At 43.9% G+C, this 24,382-nt stretch overlaps 1 protein-coding gene across 4 annotated transcripts; it reads right to left on the reverse strand.

Annotated features, from left to right (window-relative positions):
* Positions 1-592: 592 nt before the first annotated feature.
* Positions 593-23,916, reverse strand: hook2 (hook microtubule-tethering protein 2). Of its 4 annotated transcripts, none has more exons than XM_090196728.1 (22): positions 23,898-23,916; positions 21,571-21,653; positions 14,543-14,615; positions 14,336-14,386; positions 12,422-12,554; positions 12,008-12,075; positions 11,719-11,781; positions 11,452-11,532; positions 9,556-9,719; positions 9,304-9,444; positions 8,989-9,190; positions 8,756-8,866; positions 8,486-8,573; positions 8,250-8,316; positions 7,237-7,374; positions 6,501-6,588; positions 5,878-5,912; positions 5,679-5,761; positions 5,456-5,559; positions 5,191-5,298; positions 5,029-5,100; positions 593-3,254 (listed from the first exon to the last, which is right to left on the reverse strand). In XM_090196728.1, exons 4-22 carry the CDS (start codon positions 14,354-14,356, stop codon positions 3,123-3,125), a joined length of 1,899 nt encoding a protein of 632 aa, XP_090052854.1. In that variant the 5' UTR covers positions 14,357-14,386; positions 14,543-14,615; positions 21,571-21,653; positions 23,898-23,916; the 3' UTR covers positions 593-3,122. The 4 variants fall into 4 exon arrangements, 3 of the variants coding, with proteins under 3 accessions (XP_090052854.1, XP_090052853.1, XP_021413859.3); XM_090196727.1 differs by lacking the exon at positions 23,898-23,916 and adding an exon at positions 22,648-23,001; XM_021558184.3 differs by lacking the exon at positions 23,898-23,916 and adding an exon at positions 22,505-23,001.
* Between the last annotated feature and the right edge of the window lie 466 nt (positions 23,917-24,382).

Genomic DNA, 24,382 nt, shown 5'->3' on the forward strand with positions numbered 1-24,382 from the left:
TGTACAGATCCTTGCAACGTGGGGCTGTGCATTATCATGCTGAAACATGAGGTGATGGCGGTGGATGAATGGCACGACAATGGGCCTCAGGATCTCGTCATGGTATCTCTGTGCATTCAAATTGCCATCGATAAAATGCAATTGTGTTCATGGTCCATAGCTTATGCCTGCCCATACCATATCCCCACCACAGGGAACTCTGTTCACAACATTGACATCAGTAAACCGCTCACCCACATGACACCGGTTGTGAGGCCTGTTGAACATACTGCCAAATTCTCTAAAACAACATTGGTCGAAAAATGAACATTCAATTCTCTGGCAACAGCTCTGTAGGACATTCCTGCAGTAAGCATGCCAAATTGCACGTTCCCTCAAAACTTGAGACAGCTATGGCATTGTGTTGTCACAAAACTGTACATTTTAGTTGCCTTTTCTTGTCCCCAGGACAAGGTGCACCTTTGTAATGACCATGCACTTTAATCTGCTTCTTGATATGCCACACCTGTCAGGTAGATGGATTGTCTTGGCAAAGAAGAAATATTTACTAACAAAAACAAACAAATTTGTGCACAACATGAGAGAGATATGCTTTGTGTGTGTATAGACCATTTATGGGATCTTTTATTTCAGCTCATGAAACCAACACTTCACATGTTGCGTTTATATTTTTGTTCAGTAGAGTTTAAGTCCATTAACTGCATGTTCAATTTGTGATGGTAAATGTAAATTGTAATATATTGCTAATGGACAGTGTCAACAAGTTATACTGCAATTGGACAGTACATTGACAATATATTTGAGGGATTTCCAGTCACAAAAAGGACAGGTTGAATTGTACAGGCCATATCTGTGCTAGAACATAGCAGTTCAGTTGGAATGTTGATTTACTACTTTGAAATTAAAAGCCTGACTTCCCGATTCAATACCAAATAAACACATCTACTTAAAGAGTAAAACACTAAGTGAAGTTAAATGTACACACATTTGTGGTTTCATAGCCTGGTAGATAACATTGCACAGATAGTTACACACTTACAGAGGGTTAGGTACAAGTCACAGAGAGCAGTTTGGCTACCAAAGAGAAGTTCCATGTTTACGCAGATACTGTCAAAGTAATCAGATAGATGTAGTGTTCAACAATAGTGTTGTCCTTCACAGGTTCATCTTGAGAAAATGATAGGTAAAAATGTACATAAATTCAGTTGTAAATATGACAAAAAGAGTACACATTGTTCATTAGCTAGGTACGTTCCAGTGTCAGCGAAATGAAGCATCTATAGTTGATTGCTTCTGCTGAGAATGAGAGAAAAGCTACATACCATTGCCATCTTGAAACCTTACTTCCCTCCAGGATTACACAGTAACAACCTCCAGTGTGGCCAGTCCAGTCACCCCCCCCCCCACATCAATTAACTATGTGAATCAATACCCCCACACTCTGGTTCTCACAAGCACCAGCGTTTCCTACATTCAAATCAGTCTAAAGTGGTGTGTGCAACCAATCATAACTCTTAAAACACCCTGTTTCACTCTTTAGAGGGGATAAATTCAAGTGAAAAGAACTAAATGTAGTCCATCAGGAAGTCTAGTCAATCATTCATAGAGTAAATTCCCATATTACAGCTTGAAAGAAAAGCTTGTTCAATAGTCTGTGTGAATACTACCAGTCAAATGGTCCTGACAGAAGAGGACCCATATCTGCTAGTCTTTCAGAGTGCCTGCCATTACATGCGAACACCATACTCCTAACAGGAATTTGATACAAAAGTAGATAGGTTAAACAGAGTCCGGGACATTTTTCTAGTCTTTCACAAGGAAATGAACCATTATCAAAAGGGAGGAAGTGCTTTTCTTTACACTGTGTACCCTTGCTGAACATTATTATACAGACTAACACAACTACATAAAACACTGAGGTTAGAAAGCTATTCTTCCTGCTCTTCAAACTATAACAAAACTACTCATCACAAAAGGAGAAAACAAATAGATGATACAGCTTGAAAGAAAAGTCTAAAAACACATTCACAGAAACAAGAGAGGTCATGACTGTGTGTGCAGAGAAAATGTGTTCCTCTCATATCAAAGACATTGAGCTCTTCGAGATGAGGGGTGCCAAACTCATTTTGCCCCGGGGGCCACATTCAGTCTTCAACAACATTTCCTCGCCATCAAAATGGGCAAAAAGTGATGCTCCCGACTGTCATTTAGATGATTAATTAGTGAGCTGGACACAGTCAATAAACTGTATGAATGTAGGTCCATACGCATTTCTAGATTCAAACTTGATTTTCGTCATTGTAAAAGTATATCGAGTTAGCCAGCCAGCCCCCCCCTCCCCCGCAAAATATATGGATCCGGATGACACCCGTTCTAGCGCTTCACCAGTTTCTCTCACCGTGTACATTTAAGTGTCAGAGACACAGCACAAGCCAGAATCTCCAAATGACTTGGGCACAAATGAATAGAAAAATCACACAAATTCACCATGATCTCAACCCATAGGTGTCTCTTAGTGTTTCCATGTCAGAGTAAGAGGATAATATCTATTTAGCCTGGCAGTGGGCTGGATAATAAAGGGTGAAAATATATAGAAGTAGTAGTAGGGGGAAGGTAAAGACCCCTGCCCAATTGACAGCAGAAATCATCCCTTTCCATCTCGGTCATCATTGTGGCCTTCCAAAGCATTGATTCTCATAATGTCCTAATCTAAACCTTAAGAAAACATAAAATACATTAAAGCTAAAAATAGGGCTTGAAAGAAATGGAGGGACTGAATGAGAAACATTGTCTAAGAATTCCATGACAAAGGATTAGTCACACAGCTTATTTCTATCCACTTCATGTTCCTTCATTCCAGCTCTCATTTAGACCCATTTGTCTCATCTTTGTTCAAATGAGTCTTGGCAGCATTGAATGCACTTGAAGGTGCAGTAAGTAGCTCTGCATCCCTGACGCTCCAGAAAATCCTGTAACAGAGATGCCCAGCAGAGGGCAGCAGCAATCTTCACAAAACACCAAGAGGAGAAGTAAAGGCATCAGAGCAGTGAGAGTAGGGGTACGGAAGTAGTGAACACTAAGATATCGATAATCTCCACATCCTCCCCCAGAGTTGATGTGTCTTATCTGGGCTGGTGGCGGGCTGCGAGGCCTCTCCTGGCGTGGGTGGACTGCCTCTGCTGGGCCAAAAAGGACTGGGCCTGGTTGGACGGACCCGACCGCTCTCCCACCACCTTCTGATGCAGGGCCATACCCTGGGGAGGGAGAGAGGGAAATAGAGCCATAAGACAGGTAAATGTCTTACTAACAAAAAAAACAAGACCATTATACAAGTCATTGCAGTACCTATCATGCCAACTGCTCTAATACTACAGTGCCTTGCGAAAGTATTCGGCCCCCTTGAACTTTGCGACCTTTTGCCACATTTCAGGCTTCAAACATAAAGAAATAAAACTGTATTTTTTTGTGAAGAATCAACAACAAGTGGTACACAATCATGAAGTGGAACGACATTTATTGGATATTTCAAACTTTTTTAACAAATCAAAAACTGAAAAATTGGGCGTGCAAAAATATTCAGCCCCTTTACTTTCAGTGCAGCAAACTCTCTCCAGAAGTTCAGTGAGGATCTCTGAATGATCCAATGTTGACCTAAATTACTAATGATGATAAATACAATCCACCTGTGTGTAATCAAGTCTCCGTGTAAATGCACCTGCACTGTGATAGTCTCAGAGGTCCGTTAAAATCTCAGAGAGCATCATGAAGAACAAGGAACACACCAGGCAGGTCCGAGATACTGTTGTGAAGAAGTTTAAAGCGGGATTTGGATACAAAAAGATTTCCCAAGATTTAAACATCCCAAGGAGCACTGTGCAAGCGATAATATTGAAATGGAAAGAGTATCAGACCACTGCAAATCTACCAAGACCTGGCCGTCCCTCAACTTTCAGCTCATACAAGGAGAAGACTGATCAGAGATGCAGCCAAGAGGCCCATGATCACTCTGGATGAACTGCAGAGATCTACAGCTGAGGTGGGAGACTCTGTGCATAGGACAACAATCAGTCGTATATTGCACAAATCTGGCCTTTATGGAAGAGTGGCAAGAAGAAAGCCATTTCTTAAAGATATCCATAAAAAGTGTTGTTTAAAGTTTGCCACAAGCCACCTGGGAGACACACCAAACATGTGGAAGAAGGTGCTCTGGTCAGATGAAACCAAAATTGAACTTTTTGGCAACAATGCAAAACGTTATGTTTGGCGTAAAAGCAACACAGCTGAACACACCATCCCCACTGTCAAACATGGTGGTGGCAGCATCATGGTTGGGCCTGCTTTTCTTCAGCAGGGACAGGGAAGATGGTTAAAATTGATGGGAAGATGGATGGAGCCAAATACAGGACCATTCTGGAAGAAAACCTGATGGAGTCTGCAAAAGACCTGAGACTGGGACGGAGATTTGTCTTCCAACAAGACAATGATCCAAAACATAAAGCAAAATCTACAATGGAATGGTTCAAAAATAAAACATATCCAGGTGTTAGAATGGCCAAGTCAAAGTCCAGACCTGAATCCAATCGAGAATCTGTGGAAAGAACTGAAAACTGCTGTTCACAAATGCTCTCCATCCAACCTCACTGAGCTCAAGCTGTTTTGCATGGAGGAATGGGAAAAATTTTCAGTCTCTCGATGTGCAAAACTGATAGAGACATACCCCAAGCGACTTACAGCTGTAATCGCAGCAAAAGGTGGCGCTACAAAGTTAACTTAAGGGGGCTGAATAATTTTGCACACCCAATTTTTCAGTTTTTGATTTGTTAAAAAAGTTTGAAATATCCAATAAATGTCGTTCCACTTCATGATTGTGTCCCACTTGTTGTTGATTCTTTACAAAAAAATACAGTTTTATATCTTTATGTTTGAAGCCTGAAATGTGGCAAAAGGTCGCAAAGTTCAAGGGGGCCGAATACTTTCGCAAGGCACTGTATGTAGATTAGACAGATACAGAGAGGTTTGCTCACTCACCATATTGTACCAGGCACTTATGATGAGTTTCTCCTCCTGCTCATGTCTGGACCTGCTCTTCTCATAGTCATGCTGCACACAGAGGAGTTGTTCATGCATATGGAGGGTCAGACAATGCACCACTCATCTGCATCTCGTCAGTCAATGTAGAGTGGCTCTTACCTCCAGGTGCTGGATCTTCCGGTCTCTCTCAGTCAACTGGTTCTTGAGGGCCTGAACATCAGGAGACACAGTCAGAGGTGGCTGCTTGGGGTCCAGAGTCTTGATCACCTGCACAATGAACACAAACATACTTGTTGCGGAAATTCTCAACTATGTCACGATGTGCATGACAATCTTTGACGATATCTGCAACTCAGATTTAAGGCAGCGGCCAAGCACCGTGGCGCTGTATGGATGAGTTTAGTGTCAGGCAGTGTTGACTGACCGTCCTGGCCTTCTCCACATAGCGCTTGTAGCGTTCCTCCATCAGCTTCATGTCCTCATCCTTCTTCTTCAGGATCTCCTGCAGCTCATCGATCTTCTTCGCCACTGACAGGAGGGAGGTTGAAGAGGAAATATTAACGCCATTTTCAGAGCTTGAAAGTTCTCTTAGATTGATACTATTTGATAGCACTGCTCCCAAGGGCAGGAAATAAGAGGCTGCTTACTGTTGCCGTCCGCTTTGGGCTCCAGGTCATCAATGACCTCTCTCTTCTTCTGCAGGTCTGAGTGGGCCTCATGGAGCTTCTCCCTGGGACGAGGACAGAGGAAAAGCATGGAGGAGCCGGACGTGCAAGAATCTACAGAGCGGTAATAATACTCCCTTCACAGGTGCAGTGTGCAAGCATCAGTGATAATAGTACTCACAGGTGCTCCTCAAGCTTCTTCTTCAGCAGGGAGGACTGAACAGGGAGGAAGAAAGTCAGTCAACGCTCAAACTACAGAGAAACAGACTTCTGTCAGACAGAGACACAAATAATAAGCATAATACACAACTGAAGTAGTCAAAGTCAAATCAGAGCCCAGGCAGGGATGGGCCGTACTTACAATGGCCTGATTGGCCGAATGTCGGGCGGTGGGGGCAGGCGGAGAGACAGAGGTAGGCGTTAATGGTGAATCAACACAGCAAACAAGGGTTAAAGTTCGCACTCAAAATCTCAGAGAGCAGTCACAAGCAGGCAGTCAACAGAGGGGAGAGAAGGATACAATCTACAACAGTCCTCAAGGACTATACTGAGGTCTAGGTCTCTTTCCAGTTATAATGACTACAAAATAACAAATAACAAAAAACAAACATTTGAACTAAGACCCATAGATGGTCAACCGATTAAGAGAGATTGGTCCTTTCCATTCCTGATTCCTATACATTTTCAGTATACTGTCTCTGATTGGAGAAGACTGGGTCCACTCAGTGATTGGTATGGACAAGGTAACAGGAGTAAGAGGATGTTAGAGGAGGAGGGGTGAATGAGGAGGGTCTCTCCACTCACATCCTCTGCCTTGCTGCCCTGCTCCTGTAGAGCCTTCTGGAGATCCTCCACCTGGGACCGCAGCTCAGAGATCTGCTGCTGGTTCAACCTGGAAGGAGGAGAGAGACAGAACAAATAAGAAAAGTAAGAGGGAGAGAAGGGGAAAGGAAGAAAGAATGAGGAAATTTGATTAAGCTGGTTTTGATGAGTGGGAGAGGCTGGCGATGCATACAATGTCACATCAGCCGCTGCATTAGTCCATTCTAGCGGTGTCCCACCCACCCACTCCCCTCTCTGTGTGTTGTGGTTCATTAGGGAAAGACTGAGCCACTTCAGCCATACTCCACAGCTCGGGATGCTCTCCTCCTGCTGCTGAAGATGGCTGCCTGCCTCCCACACTCTGGACCCAACGCCACACACACGATCCACTCAGAAAAACCGCCCCCACACACACACACACACACACACACGCACGCTCTGTACGGACAGCCGGGGGACAATCTGGCCCATTGCTGTCCATCCTCCGCTCCGGCCCACACAACAACTCAACACACAGACCAGAGGGTGAGCTGACATTTAGCTAGATCGCTCCTCCGTTTAGCCAAATGTGAAACTCAAAACAGAAACTCTGGCAATATATACTGTGACTAAGATCGTCACTGACTGACCTTGATACATACAATCAAATCACAATGTGCATAACTAAAACCGTATAGAACATATCTTTTATTTTACACATGCCTACACACACACACACCTGTTTTGTGTCTCCAGGGTGTTCTGGCTGCGTTGAGACTCCTCCAGCTGACCCTGTACCTCCACCAGTCTCTGTCTGTAGCTCTCCTCCTGGACACACAGCATCTTGTTCTCACTCTGCAGACGCACCACCGTCTCCCTGTGGAGGAAGCAGAAGGGATGAGGTCAAAGAGAGAAGGCAGGGAAGTGGGGCAGAGAGGCACAGGTCTGTACACTATGCACCAACAGAAGTATTCAACGCCACCTCAGCCAATTTAACAGCGGTGCCATCTGACTGGGAGCCATTCTATTCATGGAGCCAATGGCACATTCTGGTTCTAAAAATAGTGTGGCTGAGGAATAAGACCTTTGCCATTTATCACAGCTGAACACTATGTTTGGGCGGATCCAGATTTCCATTTCATTCCTGAACCACACCGGGTTTACGGCAGTGCACACAAAGGGCATGATTTCATGTTCAAACACTTACAAATGCTAACAAAGTACTAGCGAATTCCCATAGCGGACGTTAGCTAAATGCTAACAAGCGCAAGCGAACATAAACGAAAAGCAAAGACAGAACCCAGCTCATAAAGTTTTAGAACCAACTCAAAAGGCTACTCACACTTAATATAGGAGGGGATTGATTGTCTCTGCTGTAACCAAGAAGCTTGATCTTGCAAGCTAGCCACCTATAGCTAGCAAGTTAGCAAACCAAATGCATAGCTGGAGAAAATGTATTTGGCATTAAGATAGTTAACGTATAGAGATATATTTAGCTGACAAACATTAGTAGTGAATTTCAAGTGCAACTTGATCAGCTCTAGCACTGCTCGACAGTGGAAGTCACATGCTCTTAGTAAACAAATATACCATGTGACTGGCTCAACTGAATTGTAGTTGAAAAACCCCCATTTCTAAATACCCCGGTACCGCCCAAGCCTACAGTTGAAAATGAGCAATTGAATTCTGACACCACTGTATGTATATTGATAGGTGTTATCTAACAGATTGAGCTTTCACACACATACATACTTGAACTCTGTGGGCATCATCTCGGAGGCCAGGTTTCCCACTGTGCCAGAGTCCTCACATAATCCACCTGAAGGGGAGAGAGAGAGCCAAGATGTCAGGGGAAAATATATCACATTTGTTTTAACAGTCATCTTATCAACTGCCACAAAAGGTCAAACAACCCCACTCTACCATCTTGTCATTTAGAAAAACAGAGGCTGAAGGTTCAGGATGTTAGCTGTGTCCATTGGACTCACCTGGTTGACTGAGGCCCTTCTGTTGGACCTGTGCACACCTGAGCTCATCATTGGTTTCCCGCAGTGTGTCTCGCTCTGAGATCAAACGCTGGAAAACACATTGGGATAACGTGGGGGTTAGACTGCACTCAATCTGATCCTACTAGAAGTGTTCAAATGTACTGCCTCAGAATTTCAGAGATTTTAAATCCATATCCACTTTGACATCATGCCCTTTTAAGTAATACATCTTAGTCTGGAAAGGAGTCGTCCCCGGCCATCCTCTCTCACCTCTTTCTCCTTAAGCAGGGCGTCATACTTATCCTGAAGGTTCTTGTACTCAAACTGCCACTTCTCAGCCTTCAGTGCCTCTGATGAATGCTTGGTGTGAAGCTCATGGACCTGACAGCAGGGAGGCAAACACATTCAGGGTCTGAAGAGAGTTCATACCATCATGTGTCATACACACATCCATCTCCACACCTTTGTTAACCCTCCCCCATTCTCTAGCCCTCTCTGCCCACCTGTCTCTTGTAGGTGTCCAGCTGCGTGCGGACTGAGTTGGCCCTGCGTAGCTCCTCCTCCAGCTCACATGTGCGCTGCATGTAGACAGTGTTGCGCTCCTCCAGCAGACGCACCTGTCTGCGCAGGTCCCCCAGGTCCTCCAGCTTACGCTTGTATGTCTCCACCAGTGCCTCCAGCCGGCTCACCCGGTCAGACGAATGCCTGAGGGAGGGGAGAGGGTGAGATGGGGAAGCGTTTTGAGGACGGGGCAGGAAAGAAAGGAGAGAAGGATAGGAGGCCACAGACTACAGAGGCTGCTCTCCCCCTGGGCTCACCGGAGGATGTCCATCTCATCTTTGAGAGTCTGGGCCTCCTGGGCGAGGCTGGTCAGTTCATCGTTACGGTGAGTGAGGTCCAAAACGTCACGCTCCAGAATCTCCCCTCGCACACGCATGTCATCTCGGCTGTTCTCTAGTCTGTCACAAACAGGGGGCAAACAGAAAATTATAAATTAATTGTATCAAAAGAGTAGACACAGAGTAGAATGCATTTAGTTTGGAAGTCTGTGTTGAGGATATGACTCTGACCTGTAGTTCTCCTCCTGTAGCTGCTCCATCTGGCTCTGCAGCAGCAGCAGCTTCTTGCCAGTGATGGTGGTAGAAGCATCCTGTGGGTTACTGAGGCTGAGCTTCTCCCTCAGGGACTGTGTCTCCACCTGCAGGGACGACTTCTCCTCCAGGACGGCTGCCAACTGAGGCCCAAACACACACACACACACACACACACACACACACAGACAGACAGAGTCAGGGGTGGAGAGGCAGAGAGAGAACCAGACAGAGTGGCATGTAACAAAGGCTAGAGAGGGAGGAGACCTAGAGACAAATTAACAAACAGTTACACATTGAGTCATAGAAAGTGCTGAGCACAGAAAAAGGACACACACTTCAAAACGCAGAACACCGCCAAAAAACAAATTTACTCATGAAAATGCTGAACACAAATAAGACACTCCACAAGTGCTAAAGAAAAAAAGAGCCACACTCACATATCCAGCAACAGACACTGTACAATGCTTGCAAAACAAGAGGGTTGGTGGTAACTTCACATGCACAAACATCAAAGCAGTTAGTCAGCTGGTCTGCTATGTTCTCAGTCGGGTGGGCCACTTTCTCAATGGAGCAGTTGTTAGCATTACCCCTCAAGGAGGTGAATAGAAAAACAGGTGTCTGAGTCAGTCTGACTAACAGTTACAAAGTGGGGAGACTGGAGAGTGAGCTCAGAAAGGGATGTTGATTAAGGATTCAAGCTAGTGAGGCTTGATGAAAGATGAACTATCCTTGGGGTTATCATGGACAAGAATGTTGGTTGGTGGTTTAGGGTACGTCCACCCTGAATATGTTTGTGGGTTAGGCAAGCAGGCATGCCAATATTAAAAGGGGGTGTCTATTACTTACCTGTTGGACATCTTTCCAGTTTGAGCACAGCAAAACTCTACACTGAACTTTAAGGACAAATGGCTTGCTTTAGCATCATACCAGGGAGAAAGTAAAGAACTACATAAACTGAGAATTTCTTAATGTGTTGAATGTTTACATACTAAGAAATATGCTGAATACATAACAGTGGTAATTGCCTTCTAATCCTAAATACTATACAATGTAATTATTGGGGATCAATGACCTAAGTCTTTGTACCCAATGACATTGCCTAATCAGAGGCAGCATTAGCAGCACAGTTAGCACTGTTTCATAGAGAATAATAGAGGATTTCTAGTACCCAAAAGCCAATTTTAGCATGTGCAGCGCCATTGAAAACGTTCACCATTTTGAAGTAGTCAACTGGGTGGGGCTTCCTATTGGTTAAGGAAAGATCACAAAATTCCATCCAGGACATCAGGAAGGATCAGCCAATAAATTATTTGTGAGCAAACATTCCATAATTGCAGGTGCATCGCCAACCTTGGCTTTATACCTGTATACAACACACTCCAGGTGGCAGTATGCACCCTTTTAGTTTGTTTACCAACTCAGAAGTAATAGAAGAAAATGTACTACTTCAAAATGAGTGGAGGCTGGTGGGAGGTGCTATAGGAGGACAGGCTCGTTGTAATGGCTGGAATGGAATAAATAGAACGGTATCAAACTTATGGAAACCACGTTTGACGCCGTTCCTTTAATTCCATAACAGTCATTACAATGAGCCTGTCCTCCTATAGCACCTCCCACCAGCCTACACTGATCAAGATGGAGATGGCCTCAATGGCGCTGCCCGTGCACTCACAGAAGCCATAATGGGACAGATACAAAGAAGAGTCCTCTATCACTCTCTATGTACCATTTACACAACAAACCATCAGGGGGAATCAGTCAGACTGGACAACAATCCTCAGCCAAGCGAATAAATAGGGTCACTTCACTCATGGCAAAGAGCTGCAGATACACACTCAACATGCTAACTAACAAACAGTCCTCTCTGCCCACCTGGTGCTCCAGGTCCCGACAGCGCTGGCCCAGATCCTCCTTCGCCTCCACCTCCTCACTGAGAAAATAATACTTCCTGGACTGCAGACACGGAAAGAGGCACAAGGGATGTTATAGACAGCACAGTGGGAGGTAGAGAACGAGAGAGATACCATGAAAGACAAGTAAATGAGACGGCAATGGAATAATAGCGATAAAAACAACTTGCAGGGGAGTGAAAGTTCAAAACTAATCAGAGAAGCAGAGTAAGAAGAGAGCAGGTCCCACCTGGTAGTCAAAGTCCCCGTAGGTCTCAGGACTTCCTGGAACAGTTGTCTCTTTAGCCAGGAGCTACACCACAACAACAGATTCAATTGCTGGTTCAAACTCCAGAAAGACAGATCACATGGTGAAACCCATTGTCAATATAGAGGTAATCAGGACAAGTGAGCTATTGCCTGTTTTATAGTGTATATTGGTGTTAAATAGATAAAGGTTTCAGGGAGCAAAGAATTGTGCTTGTAGGTGCAATCTCACAAGAGGACAAAGAGGATAATATCCAAAATACTGATCTCACCTCCTGTATGGCTGTCATGACAACATGCTGGACAGACTCCTCCAGGGTCATTATCTGCTGGATGTGCTCTATGAAAAAAACAAAAACATGGAGTCGTCGTCCACTGAATATCACATCCACATCTGACAGCCAGACACTCAAACACTTCAAGCACACTGCTTTACACACAGTGCAACAGTTTCTCCTGCATTCACATCAAACCCACTAGCTTGTTCATCTGAAGATCACATTGTCTTTTAAAACCCTGTTTTATCATAATCTGTATACAGTACATGGTTTAGGCTTTGTAGGAATGAACCAGTGAATGTGCAGTTTATCAACTCGTGATAATCAGGTCATTGCATTAATCCTGCATTTTCTCCATAGGTGACTTCCTGTTACCCAGCATGGCCTCCTCTAGCCCAGCTAGCTCACCTTGCTTCTTCTCACAGCTGACTGCACAGCCAAGCACCAACTGCACCAGCTTTCCAAGTTCAGTCACATCTCCAAACTCCCCAATCAGATTGATGTCTGGCAGGTGCTCGTCTGCTACCTGGTGGCCAAGCACCTGTTCATGGAGGGATGGCGAAAATACACAGCTGAAGTCAGAAGTTTACATACACTTTAGCCAAGTTAATTTAAACTCAGTTTCACAATTCCTGACATTTAATCCCAGTAAAAATTCCCTGTTTTGGATCAGTTAGGATCATCACTTTATTTTAAGAATGTGAAATGTCAGAATAATAGTAGAGAGAATGGTTTATTTCAGCTTTTATACCTTTCATCACATTCCCAGTGGGTCAGAAGTTTACATACACTCAATTAGTATTTGGTAGCATTGCCTTTAAATTGTTTAACATGGGTCAAAGTTTTGGGTAGCCTTCCACAATAAGTTGGGTGAATTTTGGCCTATTCCTCTTGACAGAGCTGGTATAACTGAGTCAGGTTTGTAGGCCTCCTTGCGCACACACTTTTTCAGTTCTGCCCACAAATGTTCTAGAAGATTGAGGTCGGGGCTTTGTGTTGCCCACTCAAATACCTTGACTTTGTTGTCCTTAAGCCATTTTGCCACAACTTTGGAAGCATGCTTGGGGTCATTGTCCATTTGGAAGACCCATTTGCGACCAAGCTTTAACTTCCTGACTGTCTTGAGATGTTGCTTCAATATATCCACATAATTTTCCTTCCTCATGATGCCATCTATTTTGTGAAGTGCACCAGTCCCTCCTGCAGCAAAGCACCCCCACAACATGATGCTGCCACCCCCATGCTTCACGGTTGGGATGGTGTTCTTCAGCTTGCAAGCCTCCCCCTTTTTTCTCCAAACATAACGATGGTCATTGTGGCCAAACAGGAATATTTTTGTTTCATCAGACCATAGGAAATTTCTCGAAAAAGTACACTCTTTGTCCCCATGTGCAGTTGCGAACCGTAGTCTGGCTTTTTTAATGGCGGTTTTGGAGCAGTGGCTTCTTCCTTGCCGAGTGACCTTTCAGGTTGTGTCGATATAGGACTCGTTTTACTGTTGATATAGATACTTTGTACCTGTTTTCTCCAGCATTTTCACAAGGTCCTTTGCTGTTGTTCTGGGATTGATTTGCACTTCTCGCACCAAAGTACGTTCATCTCTAGGAGACAGAACTTGTCTCCTTCCTGAGGGGTATGACGGCTGTGTGGTCCCATGGTGTTTATACTTGTGTAGTATTGTTTGTACAGATGAACGTGGTACCTTCAGGCGTTTGGAAATTGCTCCCAAGGATGAACCAGACTTGGAGGTCTACAATTGTGGCTGATTTCTTTTTATTTTCCCATGATGTTTGAAAGAGGCACTGAGTTTGAAGGCAGGTCTTGAAATACATCCACAGGTACACCTCCAATTGACTCAAATTACGTCAATTATCCTATCAGAAGCTTCTAAAGCCAAGACATCATTTTCTGGAATTTTCCAAGCTGTTTAAAGGCACAGTCAACTTAGTGCATGTAAACTTCTGACCCACTGGAATTGTGAGACAGTGAATTAAAAGTGAAATAATCTGTCTGTAAATAATTGTTGGAAAAATGACTTGTGTCATGCAAAGTAGATGTCCTAACCGACTTGCCAAAACTATAGTTTGTTTAAAAGAAATGTGTGGAGTGGTTGAAAAACAAGTTAATGGCTCCAACCTAAGTGTATGTAAACTTCCGACTTCAACTGTATGCATTGAGCAATGACATTTCAAATGGACTAAGACATGTACAAACACTGAGGAACAACTGGAGGAGATTGAGCTCTTAAAATAAATGCAGGAAACATGCATATACCATCCATCCCTTCCTTCTGATCTTTAATGAAGAAAAGCCTTTACTCACATCATGGTAATACTCAAGCATGCTCTGAAGAATCTTCTTCAGGTTGCTGACCTGGAGGAAAATTAAATAAATCTGAGCTGGAGAATACAGGCATCTTTGCCTTGGTGAAAATACACCATCTATAAACAGTGAGGCCAGTGGTCACTCTAGGTTGCCTAGGTGACAACCTAGAGGCACTGTGTCATATCCTTCTGTCTCATACTGCACCTTGAGGCGCCAGTTGGCCTCACTCTCCTCCTTGATCCTGCTCAGCCATGCCTCATTAAACCAGGAGGGGTCTCTGTTAATGAGATGAAACACTTAACAAGACATTCTAGGGACATACAATTGTGACGACCCTCCCACTCTGTCTGCCGTATTTTGTCTTTGTTCTTGTTTCCTTCCTTATTAGGATGCCGGTGGGCGGAGTTGAGAGGGTCGTCAGCTACATGGGAAACACCTGGGCCCAGGTGTTTCCCAGGATAAATACACCCCTTCCCCATTCATGGAGGAGACTCTCTCCATGCAGACATTTGTAGATTGTGTTGTGGTTCTTGTTGACTTTTTGTTTGTTTGCTTTGGCACCTTTCAACACCCTGCATTATCACATTCATGCATGCAAAACACTCACTTACACTACTGATTACTGATTACACACATCATTGTATATTTTCCTTAGTTGCTTCAGTTAATAAATATATTTTGTTACTCCTTATCTCCACGTTGTCTCCCTTTGTTACGGGCTTTGAGCCGGTTCGTGACAAGTGGGGGCTCATCCGGGATATTTGAACTGTTGGTTTGGGAGACCGTGGAAGTACGTGTTTGTTTGTATATTGTGTTTGAGTTTAATAGGCCCAGTATTGGTTGCCTTTGGTTGGGTTGTGTGCTGCGTTGGAGAGAGTATAATGGTTAGTTTCCAGGCCCTGTCTAGCCTGGAAACGTTTGTTCTACTTTCTTTTGGGACATCAGCCTGAGGTGAGTAATCGGCTGTGTACCTCAGTGGGAGATTTGGGTAGGGTAGTGGAACTTGCTACCTGGAGCTATAGTTTTTTTCCCCTGATAGGCTTAGCGACATGTTTCATTTTTGGAATATGTTGGGCATGGTTAATGTTTGTTATTTTTGTGTGGTGTCTGTGGACTGAGCAGTTGTCTCGGGGGCACATCCGTGGCTTGGTGGAATTTACCAGCATGCTGGGGAGTTTTTCCTTGCCAGCGGGCTACAGTGCGTAAATTCCCACTGCAAATCTGCACGAAGACTAGGGTTGAGTTATTATAGGTTTTGGGGAAGCTCCGTATCTCATCTCTCTTCTGTGGTGCTCAGGGTGATTGTCAATTCTCGGGTTATGGTCTGGTGTGCTCAGCAGAGGGGAAGAGTGAATTTTTTTTTTTTTTTTTGTGTTTTGTTGTTGTAACTATGGCATCTTATATAGCTGAATTCATTCGCTTTCCATCTGAGAAATTGTTAGACTTAGGTACTAAAGAACAGCTGTTGAAGGTCGCTGAACACTACAACGTTGAGATTAGTGATAAACGTCTAAAGAATTCTATTAGGTTGATATTGAAGGCCAATCTGATGGAGAGTGGTATTCTTGAAGTTACCACTGAGCCAGCCTCTGCTGAGAGTTTGTCGTCTCCCCATAACGTTACAATGGCCATTCCATCGGTTAGTCCAAGTAGTCTTCTTTTTGAACAGCAGAAAGAACTGCTTTTGTTACAGCTAGAGCATGATCGGCAAAGTAATCGTGAGAAGCTAGAGCATGATCGTGAGAAGCTAGAGCATGATCGTGAGAAGCTAGAGCATGATCGTGTAAAGTATGAAAAGGAATTGGCATTTAAACAAGATATGGAGCGTGCTAAAATCAAGTTGCAACAAGAACGTATAGAGTTGGTTAGGGAAGGAAAGATCTCAGGGGAGAGTTTGTTTTGGGAAGGTGATCCAGATTTACCTAGGGGTAGTTCCTCTTTTGGTCGTGCCCCAGAGACATTTGATATTGTTGGGAACTTACGGTTATTACCTCAGTTTAATGAAAGGGATCCCGAGACATTCTTTTCGTTGTTTGAGCGTGTTGCTGACGCTAGGAGTTGGCCTGATTCTGACCGCACTTTAATGTTGCAGTGTGTGCTGACTGGTAAAGCGCAGGAAGCATATTCAGCTCTTAGTGTACACGACAGTGCCAATTATGATAAAGTTAAAACAGCTGTGTTACAGATTTATGAATTGGTCCCTGAGGCTTACCGCCAACGATTTAGAACATTAAAAAGGGATGATAAGCAATCTCATGTTGAATTTGCGCGACAATTATCTTTACAGTTTAATCGCTGGTGTTCCGCCTCTGCAGTTGTGACTTTCCAAGGGCTGTGTGATCTGATTATGTTAGAACAATTTAAGGACACAATTCCTGATCGTATTGCCACGTATATTAACGAACAGAAAGTAAAGAATGTCGCTGAAGCTGCGGTTTTGGCGGACGAGTATGTGTTGACTCACAAAAGTGTCTTTGCAGAGCCTCGTATTCGGAAAGAGTGGGGGCGTTCGGATAGATTTGGGCTTCGCTCACCGAGATACTTTGGTTCACGGGCAGAGTTCTATTCAACTAAGGTTGAGCCTGACTCCCATGGTAAAGCTGACTTTGGGCAGGAGTGTCACTACTGTCAAGGTTCAGGTCATTGGAAAAACGAATGTCCACTTCTCAGGTCAAAGGGTGCTTACGCTAAATCCAAGCCTACCGCGTTAGCTGCACCTTTTCCACATCAGTTCACTCATGACTCATTTCCTCAGGCCCAGGAGAATGTGAAAGTCCATATTGATCCAGACTATTTACCTTTTATTACGGAAGGTTTTGTGTCTATGTTAGGAAGTAAAGACCTAGTGCCAGTGAAGATCCTGAGAGACACAGGTGCCTCTGAATCATTTGTGTTGGAATCTGTGTTACCCTTTTCTGCTAAGACTGATTCGGGGAATAGTGTTCTAATTAGGGGAATAGGTTTGAACACTCTGTCAGTTCCATTGCATAAACTGATGCTGGATTGTGGACTGGTGAAAGGTGATAGTTGTTTTCTGAGGGAGGCAATTAGTCAGGTTGTTGTACCAGTTAAGCTTCGTGACTTGGTGTTGGAAACTTCCCACAGCGACGTTGCTGGACATATGGGGGTGAGGAAAACCTACAATCGCATTTTAAGACATTTCTTTTGGCCTAGATTAAAGAGGGATGTTTCTGATTTTATAAAAACTTGTCACACCTGTCAATTAACTGGTAAGCCTAATCAAGCTATTAAACCGGTACCATTGTTTCCTATTCCTGTACTCAGCCAACCTTTTGAGTATCTGATTATTGACTGTGTGGGTCCCCTGCCTCGTTCTAAAAAGGGTAGCAGTTACCTGTTCACTGTGATGTGTCAGACCACTAGGTTTCCTGCTGCCTATCCTCTCCGATCTATCACAACTAAATCTGTGTTAAAAGCTTTGACTCAGTTTCTCTCATTGTTTGGAATCCCTAAGGTCATTCAGAGTGATCAAGGATCGAATTTCACCTCTAATCTGTTTAGTCAGGTTCTTCAACAGCTCCATATTAAACACAATTTGTCTAGCGCCTATCACGCGCAAAGTCAAGGAGCACTGGAACGTTTCCATCAAACTCTAAAGTCGTTATTGAGAGCTTATTGTACTGAGATGGATAAGGATTGGGAGGAGGGGTTGCCTTGGTTACTGTTAGCCGCTAGGGAGGTTTCACAGGAGAGCACGGGTTTCAGTCCAAATGACCTTGTGTTTGGACATAGGGTGCGTGGACTTTTATCTGTTCTCCAGGATGACTGGAAGTCTCCCGAGCCTCCTCAGTCCCTGTTATCGTATGTGTGTGATTTCCGGAGACGGCTGTATGCCGCTGGTGAAATGGCTAAAGAGAAGTTATCATCTTCACAGGAGAGGATGAAGGGCATATTTGATCGCCGAGCTGAGCCTCGTCAATTTAGTCCGGGTGACCAGGTTCTTGCTCTGTTGCCAATTGTTGGTTCTCCTTTTCAAGCCAAGTTTCAAGGTCCATATACAGTGTTGCGCCAGTACACTGAGCAAAATTATCTAGTGGCCACTCCAGAACGAAGGAAAGCACACCAGCTGTGCCATGTAAATCTGTTAAAACCCTATTATGCACGTTCCTCTGAGACTGAACAGTGGGATTCTGCAGAGGACGCTAAACCTGTTCTTTTGGCTGATACCGTTGTTTCCTTGGGTTCTTGTCGTGCTAGATCTGTGCATGAGGAGGAAGATGTTCCTGGTCCTGACGATTGTATATTGCAGGGTAGATTGAAAAATTCAGAAACACTGGATATCTTAGACAGTCTTCTCACTCACCTACCTGTTGATGGGCGGAAAGAGATGGTTGGTCTGATTCAGAGATTTCCAGGTTTGTTTTCTGATACACCTACACGTACAAACTTAATGGAACATGATATTGACATTGGAGATGCTGACCCCATTCGTCAGCGGTTCTATAGAGTTTCTTCAGAGAAACTACGTTGTCTGGATGCTGAGGTCAAGTACATGCTGGAGAGTAAGATAGCAGAGCCTTCTTTCTCCAGTTGGGCTTCTCCCTGTATCTTGGTCAGTAAACCGGATGGAACAAACCGATTTTGTACGGACTACCGTAAGGTAAACAGTGTCACAAAGCCAGATTAATTTCCTCTTCCTAGGATGGAGGACTGTGTTGATCAAGTCGGTGCAGCTAAGTTTGTGAGCAAATTTGACCTGTTAAAAGGCTATTGGCAGGTGCCACTGACGACTAGGGCACGTGAAATCTCTGCCTTTATTACACCCTTTGGTCTGTACTCATATTCGGTTATGAGTTTCGGTCTGCGTAATGCACCTGCGACTTTTCAGCGACTTATGAACAGGGTTGTTGCCGGTCTGACCGGGTGCGCTGTTTATTTGGACGATGTAGTGATATATGCAGATACTTGGGAAGAACATCTGTCCCGTATTCAAGCCTTGTTCGAGCGTCTGGCTGCGGCTCGCCTCACAATCAATCTGGCTAAATGTGAGTTTGCTCAGGCAACCGTTACATACCTTGGAAAAGTGGTTGGGCAGGGTGAAGTGCGTCCTGTTCGGGCGAAAGTGGTGGCTATTGATGCTTTTCCATCACCAACTACTAAAAAGGAACTGATGCGTTTCTTGGGCATGATTGGTTATTACCGTAGTTTTTGTAGTAACTTCTCTACTGTGGTCGCTCCCTTGACCGATATGCTGAAAGCTAAGGCTGTTTACGTTTGGTCTACTCGTTGTCAACACGCTTTTGAAGAGGCAAAGAGGTTGCTTACCTCAACTCCGGTGCTGGCTGCTCCTCGCATGGATTTGTCATTTACCTTGCAGGTGGATGCGAGTCATGTAGGGGCAGGTGCAGTTTTGCTGCAAGCAGATGTGTCTGGGGTTGAGAGGCCTGTTAGTTTCTTTTCCAAAAAGTTTAACGATTATCAGTTGAACTATTCGGTTATTGAAAAGGAAGCACTAGCACTCATTTGGGCGCTACAACACTTCGAAGTGTATGTCGGGTCGGGGGTAGTACCTATTGTGGTCTACACCGACCATAACCCCCTCACTTTTTTGAGGTCCATGATGTGTCCAAACCAGAGGATAATGCGATGGTGTTTATTTTTACAATCATTCCATCTCGATGTGCGGCACATCAGGGGATCTGAAAACGTGATTGCTGATGCGCTCTCTCGTGCACCCTGCTCCTAAATGTTTACGGGACTGACCATTGCTTCCTATTGTCATGTTCTCTCTGTCCTGTCTGCTCCCTCCTGGTCTTGTTTTCTTCGTTCCTCTTAAATGTTGCTTCCTGTGCGAAGGTTGCTGAGGTTTGGGGAGGAGGTTGGCTGGGGCAAATTGTAAGTGTAAACACATAACCCCTCACCAATTTGGGACTGCAGGGGCTGGTATGTTGTTCCGGGGTCCTTGTTGGTCCCCGGTTTTATGGGGGGGAATGTGACGACCCTCCCACTCTGTCTGCCGTATTTTGTCTTTGTTCTTGTTTCCTTCCTTATTAGGATGCCGGTGGGCGGAGTTGAGAGGGTCGTCAGCTACATGGGAAACACCTGGGCCCAGGTGTTTCCCAGGATAAATACACCCCTTCCCCATTCATGGAGGAGACTCTCTCCATGCAGACATTTGTAGATTGTGTTGTGGTTCTTGTTGACTTTTTGTTTTGTTTGCTTTGGCACCTTTCAACACCCTGCATTATCACATTCATGCATGCAAAACACTCACTTACACTACTGATTACTGATTACACACATCATTGTATATTTTCCTTAGTTGCTTCAGTTAATAAATATATTTTGTTACTCCTTATCTCCACGTTGTCTCCCTTTGTTACGGGCTTTGAGCCGGTTCGTGACACAATACACAGGAAGCCACAGGGCAGAGTATTTCTAAACTGGAAACTCTAATATGTGACACTCAATGAATGTCACAACAAGCAATCAATCATTGGAAACTTGCTTGAGTTATCATATAAAAAGACAGAATTGCCATTACCCAATTCAACTAACCTTTAGATAAAAGCAATGCATGTTTCCAGTTCGACACAAAAACAGATACATTTCTGCGTGTGCGAGTGGACAGAAAGGCACACAGATACTACAGCAGATGAGGTATGAAGGTAATTTGGCTTGAACAGACAGTACCCTAAAATGGACAGGCCCTTGCACAAAATCCCACCTGGGCACAATCTGCCAGACCCTGAAATACAGACCTATTCCTTTTCAAACGTAGGAATATAAATAAAAACAGACTAACAGCCCATCCTCTAACTTTACAAAAAGGCTTTTGAATAGATGATTGAATTTGCTCTAATCAGGCTCTATTCAAAGTAGTTAAAGGCCCAAAACAAAATGTCAGTGTGCAACTGATAAGCAAATCAGTCTGAATTGCAAATGACTGGGATTGAACGACTCCACAAATCTCTTACTATTGCAAATTGCCAATGTGACAGGGTAATGGGATCTGCAAGTAAGGACCTTTTGCCACGTTGACATGCTAGTCAGAACTAGGAAATTCAGAAATGTCCAACGTGCTAACTGGTTACAGTTATACACGTGACACGTTCATCGAATCAGCAAGTCGGACATTTCTGAGATTCCTAGTTCCGACTAGCATGTGAAGGCGGCATAAATCTCCCAGTTTTCCCAAGCTGAGCTGGTGTCTACTCTTGTGTTAACCCACCACCAACCTCAAAACACACAAAAAAATGTTGTGCCCTTACATCCTGTGTAGAACGTGTGCAATAGCCACTCCGCTTGTCAGGTCCTGCTTACTGGTGCATGAGGGCACCTGAAATGTCTGTAGCTGGAAGGGTTGGACATGAGAAATGAGAAGAAAATGTGTTAGCGTGTCATTTATTCTACTTCACATGACAATCAATTAGAAATCAACTGATCGAGAAGAGGAACCATGCAAATGCTACTGCCAACACGTTGGGCAAATTGTTTGTTGTTTTAGGATGGGTATCTATTAAGCACTTTGTGACAACTGTTGATAAAAAACGGTCTTTAAATTTTTTTATTTGATTGATTGTGCCGTCTAGAAGTGCTGGAATGCCATTCTACTTATGTACTGTACAACTAAAGTGTTTGCTAACCACTAAATGACAGACCTCAGCTAGCTACTTAGCTGGCAAGTTGTTTGTAATGCAAGTTAAGAGATCATTCCACATTTCTAGCCAATTTTAATATAGCCTAAACAACCTATATTGTTGTTCCATGGTACATAGTTGAAAAACTCAGCCATCTCAATGGTACTCAGAGGCTAGCTAGGAGAGTGACACTGGCTTACTGGGGCTTGGCTAGACTTTTGTACTGATTGCATAAGATGGTGGCTAACTCAGTTGCTGGCTGGAAACTTGAGCTTGTCCAACAAGTACATTTCTGATGTCGACAGTAGACCATCAAAATAATTTAGCTAGCTAGTTAGCTTTATTTGACAGTGACAGCTAGTTAATGATGTTATTTTTTATTTGAACTGGTTCAAGGCACTATTAACGATAAAATGCCTAGCTACATTTAATTGTAAAAACACCTAATTTCATTTCGCCACATTTCACTGCTAGCGAGAGGTCGCTTTGGATGACGACACAGTCTGGCTAGCAAGATATCCCAGTTACCCAACTTGGCAATCATATTTAACTTTGTAAAACTTACCCAATTTAGTAACGAATCGCATAGCTTTGCTTTATCCAGACTCATTTTGGTTTGTCTAACCGATACTCTGCAGTTAGCACACTAGCAATCGAGACTTTCACCTTCAAACTTAAGATTTTCGTTTTTAGCTCACGTCAACAAACCTTGTCCTCCTGTTAGCTAGCTTGACTTTCGCGTTTTAGCTCCATAAACCATCCGGGTGAGCCTCCGTATTAAGAACATTGTCATGGCAACAGATGACAGTATTTCATTTGTTGTTGTCACAGAGTTTCTAAACCCAGAGACGCACGCAACATCGCGAGACTTCCGGAACGCTTGCGAAGCAGACTAGGCCGGGGTTTGGTGTTTGAGAAGTGACAAATTCTTCCTTGGTTGTTAATTTTATCGAAATCTTAAGGCACAACCTAGATTCGAGACAATGTACTAAGTATTTGAACATGTTATTACTCCAACCTCGTGAAAGTGACAAACTGACACGTTTTTTTGTTATTGCACATGCGCAGCTTGGCGCGAGACAACCGTTACACCCGATTACGTGTTTTTGCGCATGAGCAGTTGCCGCGGTCACGTGCTAGTTGGAACTAGGAAACTCCGATATTTCCAACATTCGTTGAACGCGGCACGTGTATAACTACAACCAGTTAGGAGGTTGGACATTTCCGAGTTTCCGAGTCCCGACAAGCACTTGGACGCGGCACCAGCTAGCCAACGTCGCCATGACATCGCCTACAAGCGTGATCAGGTAATTATATTGGAGAAGCAGTTTCTGCCTATCTTCATACTGTACGGTCTTTGTTGTTTGCTCGCCTGTATGTTGCTCAAAACAGAGCGAGCGGTATTGTAGAGATCATTTGTGGGCGTTATGTTGTGTGTTTCGAAAACCTTTAGCATGCTTTTTGGAATTAAAAAAATAATTTGTTCGAAAAAGTTCCACAAAAGAACAGTAGATGGCTCAAGTTGACAAAATGACACAGAACTGAGGAGTGAAGGTGTCTCGAGTCCGAGCAAAACTGATCATGTAGCTAGCCTAGCAGAACAAGTACATAAATCAATTATGTTTAGCAGTTAAAATAGAAAACACCATTCCCTCCAGTTGACATATTTAAAAAATACCATCTCACTTTGTCAAAGGGTGTTTATCTAGTGGCCGTAAAGCAAGACACAATGTATCACAGCAATTAGCCCAATGGTTTCAATTATTCCAGTGTCTTATTAATTCCCTGTGCCTAAGTGCTGATATGCATAGCTCTCACATTGATCTGTCTCCTGAGAAAATGTGCTTTATCAGCTCAATGTGAGGGCCTCACTGTGTCATAACATGCAGACACATGCTTATTTTCCTAAGTACTCTATCTCCCTGTTTACACCTCTCCCTTCTTGCTCCAATACTCACAGTTCAACCTGATGTATTTGCCAACTTCCTGTTTGCTCTGGCCAGCCCAACAAGTCAGGTTTCCTCCCTGGCCCACCCACTGTAGGCTACCTGCTCTCCTAGAACACCTACTTGTGTGACATGTCTGTTTCACTTCCTACAGTGGCTTGCGAAATTACTCACCCCCTTGGCATTTTTCTATTTTGTTGCCTTACAACCTGGAATTAAAATGTATTTGGGGGTTTGTATCATTTGATTTACACAACATGCCTACCACTTTGAAGATAAATATTTTTTATTGTGAAACAAACAAGAAATAAGACCCCCCCAGCAATTACAGCTGCAAGTCTCTTGGGGTATATCTCTATAAGCTTGGCACATCTAGCCACTGGGATTTTTGCCCATTCTTCAAAGCAAAACTGCTCCAGCTCCTTCAAGTTGGAGGGGTTCTGTTGGTGTACAGCAATCTTTAAATCATACCACAGATTCTCAATTGGATTGAGGTC

Source organism: Oncorhynchus mykiss, chromosome 13 (assembly GCF_057628025.1).
Source record: "Oncorhynchus mykiss isolate SJ-2025 chromosome 13, ASM5762802v1, whole genome shotgun sequence".
NCBI classification, from domain to species: domain Eukaryota; kingdom Metazoa; phylum Chordata; class Actinopteri; order Salmoniformes; family Salmonidae; genus Oncorhynchus; species Oncorhynchus mykiss.